Source organism: Odontesthes bonariensis, chromosome 3, assembly GCF_027942865.1.
Source record: "Odontesthes bonariensis isolate fOdoBon6 chromosome 3, fOdoBon6.hap1, whole genome shotgun sequence".
Taxonomy (NCBI): Eukaryota; Metazoa; Chordata; class Actinopteri; order Atheriniformes; family Atherinopsidae; genus Odontesthes; species Odontesthes bonariensis.
In genome coordinates, this window is record NC_134508.1 from 18,306,958 (window position 1) to 18,322,982 (window position 16,025).

The 16,025-nt window shown below is 43.8% G+C and overlaps 1 protein-coding gene across 2 annotated transcripts in view; it reads right to left on the reverse strand.

Annotated features, from left to right (window-relative positions):
* foxp4 (forkhead box P4) overlaps positions 1 to 16,025 on the reverse strand; it is an 89,132-nt gene that overhangs the window by 12,579 nt on the left and 60,528 nt on the right. The window contains exons 5-11 of one of the 2 annotated variants that reach the window (XM_075460686.1): positions 13,612 to 13,770; positions 9,969 to 10,104; positions 7,452 to 7,653; positions 6,788 to 6,886; positions 5,378 to 5,476; positions 2,561 to 2,648; positions 1,324 to 1,407 (exon numbers count right to left, since the gene is read on the reverse strand). In XM_075460686.1, coding sequence (XP_075316801.1) covers positions 1,324 to 1,407; positions 2,561 to 2,648; positions 5,378 to 5,476; positions 6,788 to 6,886; positions 7,452 to 7,653; positions 9,969 to 10,104; positions 13,612 to 13,770 — 867 coding nt within the window. Of the gene's footprint in view, positions 1 to 1,323; positions 1,408 to 2,560; positions 2,649 to 5,377; positions 5,477 to 6,787; positions 6,887 to 7,451; positions 7,654 to 9,968; positions 10,108 to 13,611; positions 13,771 to 16,025 lie in introns of both variants that reach the window. The other variant, XM_075460685.1, reaches the window with a different exon arrangement.

Genomic DNA, 16,025 nt, shown 5'->3' on the forward strand with positions numbered 1-16,025 from the left:
AAAACCACACGACAGCATGTTTGCAAGAGGGGAACACACACATGCACTCTGCGGTGGCGAAGTCTTCACGGACCAATTCGGCCCAATTAGGCAGAGCCTGGCGAGCACACACAACCACACACACACACACGCACTTACACACAGAACCAGTGCTCCCAGTTGCTCTGGGAGAGCCGTTGTAGGACTGCTAGTTTAGGACTAATTAAAACCAATGTGTGTGTCTGTTTGCGTGTGTGTGTACATGTGTGTGTATACGTGTGTGTACACGTGTTGTCTATATGTATGTAAAATGTGTGAATCTCCTCCTCTTTACTCTGACCCTTCTCTTCACCATTTAAGCTGACTGGAGGGGGCGGGGCTGTTTAACAGGTACTTCATTAAAACTGCAACCCTGTCCCATCACCACGGCAACAGTCGAATACTGTTAATTGAGGCCAAGCTTTGTTTCCATTCCTGATACTCCTCCTCTGCCCCTCCTTCTCCAATTCCTGACCCTGAGGCTCGTCTCCAGTGGTGACAGAACACGCCTCTTCCTGATTTCCCATTAGATGATAATGGCAGCTGATCCCACTGCGATCAACACATCATCTAGACACACAAGCACACATGGAAACACACGCACACACATTGCCACTCCGCTGCACCCGTTTATATCCTCAAATTAAGACACTCTACCTCTAATTGACAATTAATTTCAACATCTTCATATTTTAATAAGACTCCTCGTCAATCTGAATAATGAAATATTCATTAGATTCCTAATAACATACACACACAGAGACACACTCAAGCCACATCAACTGTCTATTTTATTTGTCAGCAGTCTGAAAAAATGAAAAATAGAAAATGTGAAAGACTCTTTTGGTTGTCCTGTCTCAAGACAAGCTGAGAGAACTGCTTATAAATATCAAACTCAACTTGAATGTGTGAAAAGCTCCAATTTGTGACTTTGTCGGAGGCGTTAGAACGTTATAAAAGCAATGTTCTCTGTGAAATAAAATGTAATGTAGTGTGTATTTCAAGACAGAGAAAAAGTAGAGGAAATGGGAGAGAAAGACAAAAAAATGGAGAGTGGAAAAGAAAAAGGGAACCAGGAAGCAGGCCTTTCTGATTTGGAAATAACACATTAACCCTCATTGGTCAATAGGGGGCATAGACAGCAAGCTAGAGAGAAAAAGATGGATGGGAAATCCAAACAGGGATAGAAGAAAAGAAACTGTTCAATTAAAAGGAGCTAGTGGGTGAAAAGGAGTTGGGGGCAAAGGTTTGGTACAATGTACATTTTCATGTAATCTGGACTTTGGGGTGTCAGTGTGTACTCACAGGTTGGTTAAAAGGCTTTGGCTCTGAGGGGCGCATGTGCAGGTGGGTCATCATGGCCTGAAGCCGTTCACTCTCTTTTGCCAGCTGCGGAACACACACAAGGGTAGATTTCTATTCAAACAAATGCTGTCTCATTTCATAAACCTTAGAATGATCTAATGTGGTATTGACATAGCATTACAAATACAATTACACCTCAGGCACAGAGATGAGCACGAAAGTAAGCCACCTCGGCACCCGCAGCTCTCTCCCACACTTCCGCTAGCCTGAAGACACACTTGTCCCCGTTTGATTTAGTTTAAGTGCTGTTTAAAGGGTGCCGCCACAGCCTTTGGAATCATTGAATTCTATGCGTGTGTTTGCGCACGGGCACAATCGTACACATGTGTGGCTCCCAGAAATAACAAATCCACACTGAGACAGACAGCACCATAAATGTACTCCCACACTACAGCAATTTGTGTCAGTGTGCAGATATGGTAAATTTAAACCCAGTGCCTGTCCTGCATCTGTCTGTGTGTGCTGTGCTGGTGTGGTGTTGTGTGAGCGAGGGCAAAGCGGTGGGCTTCCTGTGGACTGCTGAGGGATGAAGTGACAAGTCAAGGAGAGAGAGACGGCTTTCCTGATGTGACGTGACACCAGCTGCCTCTCTGTCACTTTGTGTTCCCTGGTGGTGGCTTCAGGGACTCAGCTAAACGATGTTTACCACCACCGCCAAACACAAACGCTAGCCCTAATGCTGGACAACCCACACTCATACACACACACGCGCGCGCACACACACACACACACGCACATAAAAGCAGCGAATGAATGCTGTATTCAGAAAAATGAGACAATCTCTTCACTTTGTTTGGAACTTTTTATTTGGAACAGATTTAGATTGCTATTTCATGTCTTATTCTTATCATGTTGCTAATGTTTCAAGACCACTTTGTGTGTGAACCACTTTGAGAACAAGAGACTTCTTGCAGTCTGGTCCTCTCTAAATTGCGTCTTTCTCTTTTCTCTTTCTCCTCCCCTCTCAGCCTCACTCTTTCTTGCTGGTGACCAGAGACGCTTTATAATTGGAGCGCCAATGGCAGCTTCCCTGCTGACTGCTCCTTTTAAATTACAAGCTCCACTGCTCTCCATAAACTCTGCCCCACCTCAGACAAGTTACTGCCACTGACGGGCTGAAACAGTCTTCACAAATTTGTTTGTGAGCAAATGAAAATGAATTTTGTGCATGACCCACCTGTATTTCCAGCTGCTGAACCACCTGCATCTGGACTCTACACTGAGCAGTGCTGCGGTCATCCAGGGCGTGCTCATTGTTCAAGTGCCTAAAGGAGACAGGAAAAGGACCCGCATTCAGTGATTTGAGGAAAATAAGTTATTTGATACTAATAGAATAAAAAGTACCAAAATCAAAGAGCTTGCTTGATACAATTTGCTGAAGATTTTTTAAGTCAAGAGGATCAATACATCAATTCTGGTGAATGAAAAAGTGACACGTCTCAGCTCTTTCACTTTTATTTAGACTAAATTATGAGTTGTTTCAGTGCCACGGAAATAAATCCTAATCTTGGAGGTTCATTTTGTCTCGTGAAGGACGGAGCAGCTGTGTTTTGTAAGTGTATACTTCACTGGTGCTCAGTGAGCCATGATCCAAGACAACCACCTGGATATGAGCTCATGTGTTATCACACAAAGCCTTATCTTAAGACTCTCTCTCAGCTAAACTTCACTCCACTTATTAACACTGGTGTGTCACATGTGTGTGTGTGCATGTGCAAGTGCAAGTGCACGGACATGTGTGTATGTGGGAATGGTGGCGCTGTTTGTTTCCTCGGTTATGGGAGGACCTGGGACCTTCTGATCTCTCTTAGCGCGCCCCTCCCTGTCTCCCCTCTGTCATCGCCAAGGTTATTCACAGGTTGCTGCTGCCTGAACCGTGTGTATGAGTGTGTGTGCTCATCTATATTGCAGCGCGAGTGTAGCTGTGTGTTAACTTATAAGTTACTTTTCGGACTTGTGTTAATGTATGTAATACTCGGAAATGTGTGTGTGTGTTTGAGAAAGTAAGAAGTTAGGCAACATGAGGCGAAGACGGGAAATGAAACAAAAACAATGATGTCATGGCATGGCTAATCTAGGCAGATAGATGGCTCAACACAAGTGCATGATAATAATAACAAAAACATGATCTCACCCTCTCTGTCTTTCTATAACTTACTCTCCGTTGAGTCCTGTTTCCCTCTTCGTCACTTGCACTTCTGTCCACTCTCCCCGTCCCACTCTTCTTCCCCCGCAACTCCCTAAATGCCTATGATTCACACTTATTCCAACCAAATCTGCCCCCAGCACCCTCCCCTCTCTCTATAGCTGGGCCGTAAACAGTAGCAGGGATTTTTCTTTTTTCAGTGTGTCCCGACAATGAGGCTCTGTTTACTCCTCTGAGTGCTGGCAGACAAGGCTTTAACCCACATTACACCCAGCTTCAGCGACCACAGCCAGAGTATTATACCAGAGGACAGGGAGGAGGAGGAGGAGGAGGAGGGAGGCGAGGTGGGCCGGAGAAAGAGAAGAAAAGAAAGACCTGAAATAGTGGAGTGTCTCCCTCCTCTGTTCTTCTGCTCTACCCTTTCCCCCTCCTGGGGCGATGACTAAGACTCACTGGGAGGGAGCGCGCAGTTGGACTGACGGCATTATCTGTTGCTGCCTCTATCTTTTTTTTATCATCTCTCTCTTTTCTTACACACACACATGCTCTTTCACTCTAGTGCTTGCTCTCCTTCCATCTGCCCTGGGGCTACATGAAACGAGACACCAAACAACAGCTTTCCTCTCCAAACTTTCCCAGCCTGCCTGCGAGCTTTGATCTGACTGTCCAATGCCATCACAATCACTACGCACACTTTTGTGATTATGTGTGCACGTGTGTGCGTGTGAAAACAGATTTCATCACCCTGCCTTATTAATATGTCCCCTGTTCAAATAGCTAGGAGCTCCACATTGATAATGAGAGTGAGTTTGTTTAGGGCTTCATTAGGGGCTTGTGAAGCCTTCGTTAGAAGCCTCAGTGTCACGGGGAAGTCCACTGCACAGAGTGAGACAGAGAAGGAGGTAGACGAGACACTACTTCAGCATCACGCTATGACTCCAAACAGTGAAGGGGCAGCATGGGAAGGGAAGCAGAGTGAGAATAAGAAAATAAGAACTAAGTTGCCTGAGACAGAAAGAAGCAGTGCAAAAACTGAACAAACAAGTCCAAAATAATAAAAATTTAAATGAGGTGCCAATGAGTCTTTTGAAAACAAAAAATTAACACATACGACAAGTGAACACACATGAATGTGCCTCCAAGCAAATGTGATGCAACACAATGCAATAGATGGATTAGGAAATCAGGAAATTCAGAACCCCAGTGATGACTGGAACTGATGTGTATGTTACTGACAAAAGCTTCAGTTTGCTTTGCTTTCTCCTTTGAATAGACGGATAATCTAACGCAGAGAATGTGTTTAGTTGCCTTTTCATTACGTTGATACAGTTTAGTGTTGTTGAGCCTCAGTAGAAACGGGCATTGTGTTTGTTACCATCTGGTGATAAATCTGAGGTTATTGGTTTATAAGAAACCTCAAAATGAAAACAAGAAGAAAAAGTATTGTAATAAAAAATGTCTAAAAAGACTATTACACTCTTTATTTCAAAGGGGTGTGTCTAGAAATAGTGTCCCTATGACTTCCAGTGGATGAGTATTGATCTAGGCAGGTAAAATCACCATTCAAAGTTGGGTGGCTGAGTAGCTATGTCTTGAACTGAAAACTTCTGATTATTGTCACTCTGCTACATTGAGCAATCTCTGACTTGAATAGGCAGCGTCTGCACTCTTCAGATCAGGGCACTGTGACAGCGACCAGAAGCGTTTAATTCCAGATCACTTACTGAAGTATTGAATATATATTTTGGAAGCTCTTAAATCCATTGGCATAAAAGCCTTAAAAAAGGCTCACCTATATCTAAACCATGTACATAATGTATGTTATTACTGGGTGGGTAGTTGACTCACTTGATGAACTGTCCCATGTCCTCACACAGTGCTTCACAGCCAGGCCACTTACACTCTCCATGGCCATAGAGCGGATGGGAGCCGGCATGCTCCTCGTGACTGTGGAGACACGCGCGCACACAAAAAGAGACAGCAGTGAGTTTGTACAACAGATGTTATTTACTGTACATACAAATAAAGTCAGGTACAATTCTAGAATAAGACACGAAGCATTGAAATGCCATACTTTTAAACGCACACATGCAAAGAACTAAAAGTAACAGCAGTAGCATCAGCGCAGCCATCTGAGTGTGGTTAGCTGTGATTAGTTTGTACAGGTCTTGAAGCCAAGTGCAGGGAACGGAGGATAGAGCAGAGTGGGGTCAGTTACAGAAGCCAGGCAAACAGGGGAATTGGTCCAACAACCTCAAAGTCACATTCTGAAGTCCATGACCTGTCTTTCTGTGTGTTTTGCAAGTGTATGTGTCCTAGTGTTGGTGTGTGTTCTACTGTTTCAGGAGTTGACACAGAGCCGGCACAGGCCCAACCAGCCATGACTGATTGGTGGTGGTTGCCGTCATGTGCTGGTTGTTCTTTTGTGGTCAGCCCGCATGTGTGTTTTTGTGTGTGTATCTGTTCGTATTTATGAGTTTTTGTGAGTGTATTTCTCTGTGAGTGTGGCGATGAGAGAGGCCAGGTTTGGTTTGGATGCAGTGTACAATAACTGTATCAGTGCATGTGTGTATGGCAAGTCCAGTAGCAGATGTGGTTCAGACCTGGACCTTTGCCCGCGACTGCTGTCTCCACATATATTTACATGACTATGTTTGTGTGTATTTGTATGTGTGTGTGTGTGCGTGACTGTGTAAGCGTGAGCAGACTGGGATGGGGATTCTCTCAAATCAACATCAGAAGGTTGTCTAATAAAAACCATTTGTCTTGCAGATGGAAACATGTCTCTGTCTCACTTTTCACCTCTTCCTGATCACATGTGCAGGCTGGTGTGTATGCATGTGTGTATGTGTGTGTGCTGGCTGTGGTTGAGTCAACTCAGAAGCAGCTCAGACGGCAGACATGACAAACTGCTGGCAACCACATTCTCCTCCACATCAGCCATGAATTAGCTTTGCAGGCTAACACAGCAATGCTACCGTCTTTGTGATCCTCAAAGCCAACTCTGTTAGAATACCACCAGCACACTGCAGTTGTTTTATGTCAGTGTGTGACATCTGCGTTCAGCTCGTAGAACCTTTTTTAATTAACACTTGTTCAACTATTCTGACCCCCTCCAAAATGAGGTCAGAAGTCTGGCTCAACAATACTCCTGGTGAAAGCAGTGAATCAGTGCTACAGGACACCACCCTCTAGTGAGTTTTACTATCTTTGTCTTGTCAACTCGTATGTTCGTGTGTGCATGTATATGCTACTCACTGGCTGCTGGGAAGTTGGCTGCCTTTGGAGTAAAGGGGGACATGGTCATCTCCGCAGTCTGCCTTGGTGAAGGAGGATATCCACTCAAACAGTCTGGCTCTTAAAGATGGAGAGAAGCCCATGAGCAGCCAACACAGCCATGGGACAACACAGCCACACAGTATGTGTAGCACAAATACACCAGGTACATGCATCCTTGATCATGCCCAGGCGATATTGTGGAATTCACGTCTTGACAACACCGCCATCTCTTTCTACTTCTCCCCTTGAATCCACCATCCACCCCTCACACCTCCTCCACACCACCCTCACATGTCAACTTGTGGTTGAGAGCATATTGGCAGAGCATTCTGAGCCCAACGCACCTCCTATCAAATGAGTTGAGAGACATTTACACCCTGGTGATGTGTGGTACGCCGCAAGTGCATGTTTTTCAACTGTCCTTGTGTGCACGTGTGTGTGTCTGTATATGTGGGTATGTAACCACACATTGTTAAAAACAGTTAAAAGCTTATAATTAAAAAAAAATCCCCCAAAAGACAAGATCAAGATTGTTTTAATGAGAGAGAGAGTAAAAGTCACACAGAAAACAGACACGCAATCAAAATGTGGTTATTGTTAGATTGTGGACTTTTTTTTGTTTACTTTGCAAAACTCACTGTACCTGTCTCTCTTTGGGGTGTGGCTCTGTCCGTTGGGCAGGCTGTGCAGAGGAATGTGAGCACTGGCAGCTTTGGGGAAGGCTGAGGTAGAATTGGAGCTGTTGGTGCTCAAGTCCAGGCCCTCGGCCTGTTTGAGGGCCTCCTCGCTGCTCTGCACCCCCGACACCTCCTTCCACAACTGTTGGAGGTCTGATGGACACATCGCTGCAGAGGAAGACACACAGTTACCTTCGAAGCCGATCTTCTGTAACTTTTCCCATGCTCTATGTAAATGTGGCGGTTTAAATTTAAGCTAATTCAAATAAAGTTAAGAGGAAATATTGTTCACTATAAATCAGATACACGCAGATAAAACTAGAAATAAACTGATGCAACAGATGTTGTAGCTGTTACTAATTATTTCTTAGCCGCATAAACATTCATGCTACTGCAACTGCTATGAAGAAGAATTACTAAGAATGGAAAACAAGACAAACTGAAATATCTATGAGGACGATTTGTATGTTATCTTGCAGATAGCCAATGTTAATCAATTTCCCATCTTTATTTTTTGAGGGTACTTTCTACTGTCCATCACCGCCACTGCTCCTGTAACTCCAAGAAATGTAGTAATGGCTGATGACTTGCTTCTAAGCACCTTATCAGTAACACTATTTGTGTGAAAAGTGTGGGTACACATTTTGGGCTCCCTCTACTCACAGCTTTGTTATTTCTGGTCCAGTTTCACAGCGAGTGAGAGAGTGAGGTTTAAAATGCAACAACCTATGCACACACATCTGCATATACACATTCAGAGACCTAGCAGCAATCCAAATATTATGTCTGCTTTGTCTGCATTCTTCTGCAGTCCAGCCAAAACAAAAGTTCTCACCCTGGAAGAATGGGGTGGTGTGCGCATAGATTTCTGTGAGTGTGTGTATGCGTTATCCAAGAAACCCAACCAATCTGTGCACACGATCCGAAAGTGAAGGTGTAAAGTAGTTAAAGACTGTTATGTAAAGTAGCTCAAACCACACAAGTTCATTCAGTGTAAAATAAATATGCCGTTTTAGAGGTACCAGATGGAAGTAGTTAACTGATGAGTGCAAGACAAACAAAGCATGTGAGAGGAGCAGGTTTGTAATAAAAAAATAAATCATGACTGTAAAAAACTGCTCATACGATTCTCCTCCAGCTACGCTGGATCTGAGAAGATGAGAGTGCTTCTGCTATAAAAGGCAGGTTTTGATTGGATGAAGACAAATCATCCCAAAAAAAAAAGTACAAGTTAAGCTTTAAAAAAAATACATTTTATGAAGATCAGCTTTATTTTCTTTCGGTTTTTTGTCAATGAACTTATTACGTTTTATGAGAAAGGAGTTACAAGAGGCCTACAGAGGGCCTCCATCTGACCACAGTCACAGAGATAAACAAAAACCAAAGCAGGACCCCTCATATCACCCCCCACCACCTACACACCGAACACAACAGCCCTGAGGTGGGGCAATAGTGTGTGGATTTGTGTGTGCGTAGGGGCGAGTGTTTATGCATGAGTGTTTGTGTGTTTGTGTGGCATGGCTGGTCAGAGGAATGCTCTGGCTCACGCCTGGCTGAGCCGTCACAATGGACCAGCTCTTTCACACTGCAGGGAAATTCCAGTCTGATACAGAGGGAGAGAGCGAAAGAGAAGGAGACGCCGAAGCAAAATGTTTGCAACTGTCTGAAAAATTACACTCTCCAAGCACGAATGTATCCCCTTATCCAGCCATTTTTTTCACTCTCTCTGTGAACTGGTATATCAGTGTGTTGTATTTAACATATTTGAAGTGAACTATTCCAAACTTTAATTAAATTGACTTGAGTTTATTTATTTATTTTACCTGTGACTGTGTGTATGACTGTGTGAGTCTGCATGAAGGGGAAAAAAGGGAGAGATCAGAGATCAGAGACAGAGGGAAGGAAACGGGTCTGTTTGGTCAACTCAGTCAGCGCTTTAGCAATGTTACGGGCACTTTGGAGCCCCTAAGGCATTCTCTTTGAGTGAGATAGTGTGCATGGATGTGTGTTACAACACTGCTGTGCAAGAGCATAGACAACAGTTGGCATACACAAACAAACACATATACTCGGTCACTAAGGGCGGGCCAGCAACAGTCAACATTTATCATTCTAAAACTCTGCTGACAAATTTAAGGAACTGGGGGAGAAGTTAAACATAGCAAAAGACAAAAAAAAATCCAGTGGGCACAGCCATAGCAAAACGATGATGTTCTTGTGTCTGGCTAATCTCAAGTACAAACACACACACGCACACATCTCTAAGCAGGAGGCTTAGTGGCATATTTTACCTATTATCCAAATGAATACTTTCCACAAACCCACCAATCTAGTTTCCTTTTATCTTTTATAGGCTGATTAACTTAACAGGCTACACAGGCAGCACTGGTACAGGCCTATGTGGTCGTGCATGTGTACGTCTGTGTCACAGTGTGTCACATGTTTAAGGCCGTGTTTATGAATTCATGTGTGTGTGCAAGTACCTTGCTGCAGAGACTGCATGGCGGCGGTGGGCTGCAGCGGAACCAGGCCTTGTCTCTGGAGGTTGAGTATGTGCTGCTGCTGAAGCTGCTGCATCTGGATCAGCTGCTGCTGGAAGGCCAGCTGCTTGCTGCCTAACTGCTTCACACCAGAGGACACAGAGAGAGAGGGGTAGAGGGTAAGTAAATTAGGAGGTTAGATAAGTTAGGTCATACTACACATTATCTACATCCTGTGCAGACAACTAACTGCTCTCTTTTTTTTTTATCTCATTTCAATTCACAACAACATTTTTTTCTTTCATTCAAATGTGAAAGAACGTCTCTAAACATATAACCTTCCTCAGCAAAAATTTTGATTTAAAACAAAGAAATTTGCCACAAATTCGTGATTTATTTAAAACTGAGAAGAAAGCCCTTCCTTTTACTGAAAAACCATTTGTTCTGTTTATCTAATTACATCACTTAGTTTAAACTTTTTCAAGTACAAAGTCAATAAACTTGCAGAATAAATAAATGGATGAAATTACACGCGTACTGAAAGGAAAAGCAATCTGATGTCAAGCTTTGAGGACTGTGAGGATGTAGAGCAGGGGCGAAGGGATTAGGGAGGTTAAAGGGAGAGTGGAGAGGACTCCAAAGCATCTGGAGATAATGTCTGTGTGTGTGTGTTACGGTGATAAATGTCCCCTTTCCTGCTGAACCAGTCTGGAGCAGACCTGGACTGTGCTGTGCTATTTGAACCCCTCTCCCCATCCTGACCCTGCACAACCAGCCCCTGTGAGAGATGCACTTTATCTCTCACTGATAGCTGGTGGAGAGGAAAAATAAATAAATACGCCATCTCATTGTGTGTGGAAATGTGGACGAGTGTGTGAAAGAGAGTGGCCGACTTGAAGACTTTGAACACGGAGAACTCACAGGAAGGGCAAATAGGTCATTTCCTTTCAGACTTGGTGCCTGGGGAGGAGAAGTGTGGTGGCAGCGTGTTTGTGTGTGTGAGTGTGTGTTGTCAGGGGGGTGGCAACTACCAGCACAGCTATTCTTTACCTGAATAATGTAGTGTTTCAGGTCATTTGTATAATGTGATTTGTAGGAAATCTTTGGCTGCTTCAATGGAGGCAATATGCAAACACTGCTTGTATGAAGATGGTGTCCCGTCTGTTGTTCTTAAGTATTTAGACATGTCCGTTAGTAGGTGAGGAAATGACCTCATCTTGCAAATCTCAGTATGCATCTTCAGTGAAACATACCCCTAATAATGTAAATACACAAGGACTCTGTGGAAAAGGGGATAACTTGACAAAAGTGAAAGAGAAATCTTTATAGTGCTCAAAATTTTCATCTACACTGACAAACGCAGAGGACTCTAAGTAGTACCGCAGTCACAGGTTATCTCATCACCAATCCCATAACTTTTCCCACACGACTGCTGAAACTGGACAGTTTATATAGGTTGCTGTTTGAGATGATGGGGAAGTGTATCATAACCACAAAATAACAAGGAAAATTCCCATCATAAGCTGATTTGACATGTGTTGTGGTCACGGACAAAATCTCTGTCACGCTGAAATAGTTCAGCTCTTTGAAGTGAATTGCCAAATTCTCATTAGTTGCAATAAATGGTTTATCAAGATCAGAGTGTCCTAACTGAAGTGTTTTATCCCTCTCTTTCTCTCTCTCTGGGCCCCTTGCCGCCCCACGCCTTTTTCAAAACTTGCCTGTCCATTTCACCCCCCCTCCTCTGTCTCTCCTACCCTCCTGAGATATGGCTATGGTTCTTTAAAACACACACATTATGTGTGTGTATGTGTGCCTGTGTTCTGTTTACATTAGCTGTGGCTGAGTGGCCAAAGCTAGCGCAGTAACAGGCTGTCAATGTGATTTATGAGCACATCACACACTGTCTGAGCCTGCCAGTCACACAGTCGCACACAAATACACACACGCACACACTGAGGATGCACACACGTGCTGTAGATGGACACCCAAAGACACACACACCCGCACACACAGGCAAGCATCTCTTGTGATGGTCAGAGTCACTTCATTAAGCTGACTTCTGACCAGTCCCAAATGCTCCGGCAACACACAAAACACTGCCTCAACACACACATACTTAGTTTTTCTTTGCATCACTTCCGCGCAGACATGAAAGTGAAAAGAAATCGTGGCAGAGAAGGAAAAGGGCAAAAAGCCACAGCCACTGATGCACAGAGATTTTATTTTTATTCTCCCTCTCTCCGCAGTTTTGTCCATCTACTCGTTTTTTTTCTTTCATTTTTTTCTTTTTGCTGAATGGAACTACCAACACGGCCTGGGCTCGGAGAGGATACAGCATGAACTATGGCAGTGCAGTTAGTTGAAGGCTTTCAAACACACAAACCTTTCAATGCAAAACATTTTTCTCAGTATCTCACATCACCTACAGTACTTGACCAGGAGAAATGTCAGAAATGACTACAACGGTGTTTCGCCTGTGATTGACGCCTCACAGCAACTGAAAACCACTGACTGCTGCAGAGCACCTCAGTCTCATCAGCTGTGCGCAGCCCTGTTGGGAGGCATATTCCCCCAGGTGTGTGTGTGTGTGTGTTGGTGCAGTGATCCATCACACATCAAGCCTCTCCCTCTCTGTCTACATGTAAGTGTAGCTATATGACCAGTGTTTGCACTTGTCTAGTTGTTACAGGACAAGCAACCTGAAAACTGGGACAGCGACGGCGCGCAGGGAGAAAGGGAAAGCGATTCAGACACCATCTCAACATGCAAGTCAACCACAACTGGTATGCTTTGGTCACGGTCCAGTTGGTTGCCCGCTGTCAGCGAGGGCTGGGGCGTGGGGGGGTTGGGGTGGGGCTCTGCCCACTGGGAGAAAATGATGAAGAGGAGGACAAATCTAAAATGTGTCTCCCCATGCATTCATCAAAACAAAAATCTTTCTCTTGAGGTGTTTCTCATAGAACTTAGATGTTTTTGGCAAATGAGCATTTACACATTACACGCATACAGAAACAGACGTGCACCCACAACTTCTTGCACACACAAGTTATGACAGTAATCATGTCTGATTGAATCCGAGCCTCCTTGCTTAGCCACAATGTGATCCTGGTTGATCTTATGATATCCTATTGTACCACAGAGGTGCTTAAACCTTGCACAGTGCACAGTGTGTGGATTCATGTACAGTCGTGTTTATGTGTGTGAGTGAGAGGAAGTGAAAGTAAGGGAAGCTAATTGGGTATTAATTAAACAATTAAAGGAGTCGCAGACCCTCCTACAAAGATTTCCCCCCTCAGTCTTGTGGAGAAAGCATACAAATGTATCGGCAGAGTAGCATATGCTTGGCACAGCACTCCCTCACTTCGTCGACATGGCAAGCTGCTGAAAAGTCTAAAATGTTGATCATTGTTCTGAGGCATGGTTTTATTCTTTTATTCTTTCTTTTCTTTTATTCAACAAACTGGAGAATTGGATGGTGAGAGCAGAAAACGTACTGTATGTGTCCTAAATTATATACATCTTCAACAGGATTTTTTTTTCTTCAGCTTTCTCTCATGACACAACTACTTCCACTGCATTTAAGGGTACTTATGGACTTCAGAGTGTGATTTAGCTGAGCGAGAATGTACTCGATCAAGTTCACCTCTTTTGCTGCTTGCTTCCCGGCCTGCTGTTGCTGTTGCTGCTGTTGCTGCTGTTGCTGCTGCTGTTGCTGTTGCTGTTGCTGCTGTTGCTGTTGCTGTTGCTGAGTCAGAAGCTGGAGATGTAACTGTTCCTGCTGCTTCTTATAATACTCCTGTAACTGGAGACAGACACCAAAAGGGGGAAGAAGAATGAAGAGAAGGGTGGAGAAATGTGAGGCGAGTGACTCACAACACACTTTGCTTGGCCTCAACAACACCACAGATTTCCAACACTGAAATGACTTGCTGTCATCAGACAACATATTCTAACTTGAAGAGGAGTCTCAACTAATGCAGTTCCTCTGCTCTCAGTTAACGCCACAGTTTATTGTTGTGGCGGTGTGTGGTTTATTGACAAACCACACGCAACAAACAAACACGGACCTGATAGGCTGCTGTGGTACATTATGCAGCCGGTGTGCCGTGTCTAGCTGTGTGGCAAGGTGATTGTGTATGTCAAAGCTAAGCCCCCCTGGATTATTCACAGAGTTCAACCTCTGTAAAGGAGGAACTGATTGTGGCACAATGCAGGCACAGGCAACGGACCAGAAATGCACCTGCAGGCGAGCACATTGTTAAGGGGTTAGATAACATGACCAGAAATTATAAATCTGAATGCATTATGATGAATAAACACACAAAGTTTGCAAGACTGAACATGGCTGTTTTAAACCTTGGGGCAAAAAAAGGCACATGTGAATATTCCACAGTGAGATACTTTTAGGCAGCTTTTACTGTATGCAGTTTGGTCGCTGTCATGAAACACCTGCTGGGTGCGAGTGTTCCCACTCTTTACTGCCAAAGGTTTGAGACAGTAAATCTTAACAAGGCTGGTTTCATAACATGAGAAGATAAGAGAAGTAGCCCCAGGTTATGTATGGTTATTTATAAGTCCTCTGCTATAGTTAGAGCGTGACAGAATGAATGAAGTTTTTTTCTACTGACACCTTTATGTTTTCTTGACATGACCAGATTACAGGATTTAAAATTGTATGTCTAATGGGAACACGCATTGAAATATACTCATACATGCACATACAAATAAACAGTGTCCTCTGACTGGCTACAGCTTGACTGTTTGTTTGAGTTACTAATCACTAATTTACTCAGGAAGCTCCATTAAGATTATAATCTAGCTAAGAGGAGTGTAAGGCAGAGAGGAAAACTCTCAGTGACCACAGTGTGTGTTAGTCTGAGTGTGTGTGTGTGTATGTGAGAAGAAGGCAGGGGGGGGTGTCCTCTTGAGAACAGCTTGTACATGTGTCCATCTGCAGTTTGTCTTTGTTTCATGGTGCATCAAATGTTCAAAGAGGCTTTTCAGGAGAGAATGACTTCACAGCGCTGCAGTTGCTTCGGTCTCTCATCCGTCTGACCCCACAGCGAGCAGACTCCATGCCGCTGCCCATCCTTGCCACACACTCTGTGCAATGTAATGCTCCCTTTGAGCAAAGCTGTTTCACATTATCCAGTAATCTCATCCCAGCCATAGTTTCATTTTTTGCATAATTTACAGCTTTTTCCCCATGATGTTCCTTCTTGTCCTTAATTCAGTTTAAATGCAGGACTCATTCCTTCTTGCTGCTCATTCTGTTTTTTTCCATCGGTCTTTCCTCTCTTTTATCGCTCCTTAGGCGGAGTTAATCTCTCTTTTCTGCGTCACTAGGCCTGATCGCCTCCTAATCACACAGACAAATGCATATGCAAGCACACAAACGCACTAGAACTCACAAGTACACACACACACACACTTGGCTGGAGAGTGGTGAGTTGAGGGAATAATTAAGTGATAATTAAGGTCTTTTTAATGATTTGATTCAGTGGCTCCATGCATTAAGAGTATGTGTAAGTGAGGCACTCACCTCTCTAGCCTATTACCATGACCTTGACTTTAGTGAACACACCAAGATAGAAAGACTGAGCAGCCGTAGCATAAGTAAAGGTTAGAGAAAACCTAAAGGTTAACACGCAAACACATATGCAGATCCACAAAAGAGTGCCCATACAAACACATGACTGCTTTGTAGCACTGGGCTGTAAAACTTACTTACACACTCTTACACAATGCACTTTTGCCATAGGGATATGAAATTTAATGCTCCAATGAGTGATATGTTGGTTGATTGTTCTGTGTGTGTGTGTGTGTGTGTGTGTGTGTGTCTGTGTGTGTGTGTGTGTGCCTGTGTGTAAAAGTGCCTGATTTGCAGATATACACTAAGTGTGTAGTCCATACCGTGGTTAATTAAGTGGGAGAGCAATGTTAAACTCAGTGGTTTTTATTAGCGGTGCAGTGAGTGAGAGTGCATTATCAACCCCCTTCCCACCATCTCCTTTTTCCTTGTTACAGAAAAAAAAAGAGCTGGTGAAGAGGTTCTTA